The following is a 6,000-nucleotide window of genomic DNA, read 5'->3' on the forward strand; positions in this document are numbered from 1 at the left end:
TATGTAACTTGAATTCCCCTCTAAGGATTGAAACAGAAAATATGGAATAGTGACTGAGGGTCCATTGTATCTTCTTTGTAGATTTTATTAGAAGAAACAGAGCGTTTTTTTATATGTGGATAGTTTAGGATTATTGGCACCTCAAAGCAAAGACCAAAGTTTCCATGACTCAAAAGGAGGAAGTGTCTTTAAATGTTTAGAACATGGTACTTGGTATCAGATTGTCCGAGCTCAAATCAGTTTCTGATTCTTCTGGCTGTGTTACCTTAGACAAGTTCCTGTGTTATGCTGTACTAAAGTGGAGATATTTATGAGCATTAAATAATACATGTAAAGCCTGAGAACAGTATTTGGCACTTAGATTCAATAAATCTTCACTGTTGTGATTATTGTTTTTGTCATTACTTGTTAGTCATATTATTTCTTATCTCCTCTGCAGTGCAAAATGTCATGCAGGAAATATTGGTGTGTAATTAATCACATTACTCTTCTTTTGATAGGATGTTCCACACCACTGGGTATGGAAAGTGGAAAGATAGAAAACAAGCAAATCACGGCTTCTTCGTTTAAAAAATCTTGGTGGGGAGATTACTGGGAACCCTTCCGTGCCCGTCTTAATGCTCAGGGACGTGTGAATGCCTGGCAAGCTAAGGTGAAGTATACTCTATACATGGTGTTCTCTTAGCACTCGAGAACAAAACAAAGGCCATCACTATAGCGAACATGGGGGATCTGGGAAGCAGGAGTATTTTAATGTTTATACAGATTAAAATCCTAGGTCCAAGAGTCTAGGTTGTCTGTGGACTTGACTGCTTCGACTATAACTTTGGCTCAGAGAGAAGTCATTTATCATCTCTGTGGTTTTTAGTCTAGTCTTGATTTAAACCAAGAATGAGCATTTTTTTTTTTTTTTTGCAATGGGACAGATAGTAAATATTTTAGTCTCTGTGGGCCATACATTCTCTGCCATAACTACTCAACTCTGTTATTATAGCAGGAAAGTAGCCATAAACAAGATGTAAATGAATGAAATGGCTGTGTTCCAATAAAATTTTGTTTACAAAAAATAGGTAGTGGGCCAGATTTGACCCATAGACCAAAGTTTGCAAACTCCTCATTTAGACAGCTTACATTAGTGATAAACAAATGATTTAGATTTGCAACATCATCTCTTATTTTTTCTTTATAATTTATCAATATTTAATTTTAAGAAAATGAAAAATATCATTTAAACTTTTTTGTTTTCTTCCCCACCTGCCTTATTTTAAGAGCTTTGTGATATTCCCTGAGACAACTAGAAGCATGGTAAAACGTTGCAAAATCAGAGTTAGAAAATCAGTGATCTAAGTTAAACAGACACCTTCCAGAGAGTTATATTGCCCCTGATATTAGCCCACTGAGTAATTCAGGTGATTTAATTTTGGGGTAACTCTTGATAGTTGACTCATTTCTATTAATTCTTCAAATGACCTGAGATATCAAAATGGCATGGGTAACCTGATGATCCCTTCAGCCAACTAAATCTAAATTCCCTACTTTCTATCCTCATATCTCCTCCCTTAAGATATCTACACTCCAATTCCCTAACTTTCTATAGAATTCCAGCACCTATCCTTAAATTAGGCTACCAGAAAGGAAAAAAAGAATTGTGATGCTAGTGGGGTAAATAGAAAAGATTGGATTTCACACAGTCGTGGGAAGTGATACCTGTGTCTTGAAACTCATTCTGGCCCATCACAGAATCACAGAATGTTACAGTAGGAAGAAGCAAAATATCTGGTCTAGGTTTTTCCTTTTAGGTCTAAATACACAGGAGATTAAATAATTTTAGCTCAGTTTGGTAGCAGATCAGGACTAAAATCCCATTCTCCCAGTAAACTGGCCATGCTCCTTCCACCATTTGAAGCAGCCCAAATACCTCATTTTGCAATTTTGCAGAGGGGAAAGCTGATACCCAGAGAAGTTAAAATAATAAAAATAATGTTATATTACATTATATTTGTATAATTTACATAGCAATATAAATAATAGTTAAAGAGAAGTTATTCAATTCTTTTTCAGATGACTCTTTAGACTTGTTCATGGTATAACCTTGTCACCCTATCCTTAATTTTACAACCTTTAAAAAAAAATTTGCACACTCTATAATTTGCTCTTAGTCTTTGTGAGATAAAATGCTGATTTTTAATGCTGTCATTTCAAAGTTAGAATTCTGGATCAGAAATATGTGTTTCACTTAACCTACCATTCACATGAAATATCTTTATATGGTCTCTTTAGAGAGGTTGAAAATCAAAGCTGGACACATGCAGGCATGCGCATAGATGCTGAGAATTTAGTCATTCTCTCCATGACTAAAATATCTCTCTGTCTGCTATGCCTACAAAACCCTTCTAGCTACTTATACTCTGTATCACTGGCACAACCTTGATTTGAAGAAATACTAAGATACCACCCAGATGTCATTACAGGATGTTATAGACTTAAAAGTTTTCTCATATAATCATTCTAATTCAGTTAATTTTCTTTTAAAATACACATGGCATGTAGATTTTTGGATAAATACACATATACCTATATCACCTTATATACACATACACCTATGTATGTGTGGGTGATGTTGAAGAAACATGTCAATATTATTCCCTTTAGGATTGAAGGAGTCTATGGTAGATGATAAATCTCCCAAAGGTAAAAATATATCTCAGATTATTCCAATACTCAGTTAAACCTTCTAATCTTTCTCCAAATACATATCACCAATCTTATGATTAGGCATTTTGTTAGGCTGGAGACAAAACAATACCTGTACTGTGTATCAAGTTCTACTTATGGTTTTATCAGGTCTCTCAAATATTACATTTATTTGAAATATCAGAAGAAATTGAACTATTTCTGCTATTTGATATTAGCAAGGGGAAAGAGAAGTTGGGTTTTTGTAAAATAAGTGAAATAGAGAGAGGATGCTATCCACTTATTTCCCAGATAACTCTTCAGCAATATTATCATATTGCTTAGGAAAGTAATATTTACAGATAACTTAGCAATTTAGTAATTTTTTCCAAATAAAATTCATTTATTTATTTATTCAACTATTTATTGAACACCAACTGAATGTCTTACATTGTGGTGAGTACCAGAAAACAAAACTAATTAAGCCTCTACCCTCAAGTACTAAAGAATACTAAGAAGGAAACAATCATAGTACAATGTGTGAAATACTTCAATAGAAATTTATACACATGTTGTGGCCACAAAGAAGAAAGAGGAATAGCTTCTAGGAGACAGTGAATCCTAAGGGATAAGATAGAACAAAATCCTTTTGAGCTCTGCATTTTTTTTTTTTTTGGTGTCTTAGTCTAAGAGAAAAAAAAACCCAAGGTTTTAACATCTTCCTTATCTATGTGGTTTTGTCATTTTTATAGGCAAACAACAACAAACAGTGGTTACAAATTGATCTACTCAAAATCAAGAAGATAACTGCGATTATAACACAGGGCTGCAAGTCGCTGTCCTCTGAAATGTATGTAAAGAGCTATAGCATCCACTACAGTGACCAGGGAGTGGAATGGAAACCTTACAGGCTGAAATCCTCCATGGTCGACAAGGTAGAGTGGCATCTGGGTAAAGAAAAAGCAATCTGAAGACTGTGCTCTGATGAGGATAACAGTATTTTGCATTTGACAAATATGCACTGATATGTACCACCTCTTTAAGTCTTCTGAATCTTAGTTCCTCAGGTGTCTGGTCTCAGGACAGAGACCACACACATGACCTTTCTGCTTTGACAGAGCCACCTATGAAACAGTGATGACAAAGCACCAGAAAATATCATAAGCTTTAGCTAGTTCTAATTGAGAAAGATACTGAAGGGATCCAGAAAACCTTTCACTGCGAAATAACAACATGTTAGCATTACCTTAGATGTACTTGATTCATGACTGATCAAATGCCTAATGCCATAAACCTTTCTGTGTTACATTGGTATTAAACAGAAAATAATTGATATCCTTACTGATGATGAGATTGTTATTAAACAGAAAATAATTGATGCCCTTACTGATGACGAGACTAGATTTCCTGCAAAACAAACTACATTTCTGCATTCCTCTACCTCCTAGTTATGTGGTTTAAAAACTACTAGAGGCAAAACTAAGGAGATGGGTGTAATATTCCAGGAATGGAAATTGTGTTCAAGCCAGTAGAGAGCACAGGAGAAAGGAACTGGTATTTAATGAATTTTCATCAAATGCTCAGCACTTATCTCAGTTAATGAATTTGAACCTGTCTTTCTCCCTTTTAAACTCCTGGTTGTCTATTTTGGTTTGTTTATTTCTCACTACATACACCAGGTTACCCTCATAGGAGGATAAACATCATTGTCATAAACAAATAGTGATTTCATTTCTGCTGTGTATAAACCTTGGGGAACTTGATGATTGGTGGTGGGCAGGGTAGTCACACAGTTTAGCTGAGGATCTAAGGTACATGCCAACAAGGATAAATAAATTTAAATGCATGGTCACATTTTATTTTAAATGTTAGCAATAATTAACTATTTATTGGTGGCCACTTCCTGACACTATGCATTTATGTTTACATTCATTTTTAAATTTTTACAATGACTTTCATGAGGTAAAATTTTATTAACCTTATTTTGCCTATGAGAAAATGAAAAATCAGAGAATAAGTAACTTGTTCAGTCACACAGCTAATATAAAGGGGCTGAGGGCAGAGCTGGTTTTGCAGCTGCTCCACAGCACCATGTGTGACTTGTTTATTTTTCCCCAATTTAACTCAGATCACTGGTGAGATGAAATCCCTAACAGAGTCTATCTGGCATGTGATTTTGTAACTGGTAGAGGATCATCTTTGTGATAGTGCTCTATGTGTTCTTTGACATACTCATTTTGAGCTAATAGGATAAAACAATTACTTGAGTTGGGCGTGATGGCTCATGCCTGCAATGTCAGCACTTTGGAAGGCTGAGGCAAGAGGATTACTTGAGCCTAGGGGTTCAAGCCTGCAGTGAGCCGTGATTGTGCCACTGCACTTAAGCCTGGGCAAGAGAATAAGACCCTGTCTAAAAAAACAAACAAAAAAACTTATTCAATAGGGATAGCACCAAATACCTTATTAAATAAAAATTTTAAAAACTTATCTGTAAGATTTTTATATATCCATTTACACTGTCATTAAAGATTTTCTCATATTTTGCTTTCAGATTTTTGACGGAAATACTAATACCAAAGGACATGTGAAGAACTTTTTCAACCCCCCAATCATTTCCAGGTTTATCCGTGTCATTCCTAAAACATGGAATCAAAGTATTGCACTTCGTCTGGAACTCTTTGGCTGTGATATTTACTAGACTTGAATGTTCAAAAACCCAGGAAGAGACTCTTTAAGACCTCAAACCATTTAGAATGGGCAATGTATTCTATGCTGTTTTAAATGTTAACAATTTTCCATTATTTTTTCTTTTTTTCTATTAGTGAATAAAATTTTATACAAGAAGCTTTTATAATGTAAGTCCTTGCTACCCGTAAGTAAGATAATGGCTATTACTCCTGTATTAATTTGAATACAGATAGGGAAATATTGAGAACGAACAAGAAAATGGCTTATCTTTCACAATGATTAAAAATGCTGTGAAATAATATTTATGTGGTTAAAATACTTCATTATAACTCTTTTAAATCCTATATACACTAATAAAGCAGATATTACTTTATATAAGAATTGATAGACCTAGATAACTTTCATTTCTACATTTTTCTTTAGAATAACTATGATTTAAGAGCAAAGAAAACAAAGACATGATTTTTAAATGGTTTTTCTTGACAGTGAAGAGAAAAACAATGTTATCAAATGAAATAAGTACTTAAAATATCTTGTCTTTCCTATATAACAATGATTTTTCTGACTTTCTATGAGTAAAGAAACAGCCAAGCATGTTTCCAGTAGCCCCATTGAACTTGTGAATCTGTCCTGGTCTCC

At 34.3% G+C, this 6,000-nt stretch overlaps 1 protein-coding gene across 1 annotated transcript in view; it reads left to right on the forward strand.

Moving 5' to 3' along the window:
• F5 (coagulation factor V) overlaps positions 1 to 5,662 on the forward strand; it is a 70,011-nt gene extending 64,349 nt beyond the window's left edge. Inside the window, 3 exon segments of the mRNA XM_032291441.1 lie at positions 501 to 652; positions 3,426 to 3,608; positions 5,225 to 5,662. Coding sequence (XP_032147332.1) covers positions 501 to 652; positions 3,426 to 3,608; positions 5,225 to 5,371 — 482 coding nt within the window. The 3' untranslated portion in view covers positions 5,372 to 5,662.
• The last annotated feature ends 338 nt before the right edge of the window (positions 5,663 to 6,000 follow it).

This window comes from Sapajus apella, unplaced genomic scaffold (assembly GCF_009761245.1).
Source record: "Sapajus apella isolate SASKATOON/1434 unplaced genomic scaffold, GSC_monkey_1.0 scaffold25, whole genome shotgun sequence".
In the NCBI taxonomy this organism is placed as follows: Eukaryota; Metazoa; Chordata; class Mammalia; order Primates; family Cebidae; genus Sapajus; species Sapajus apella.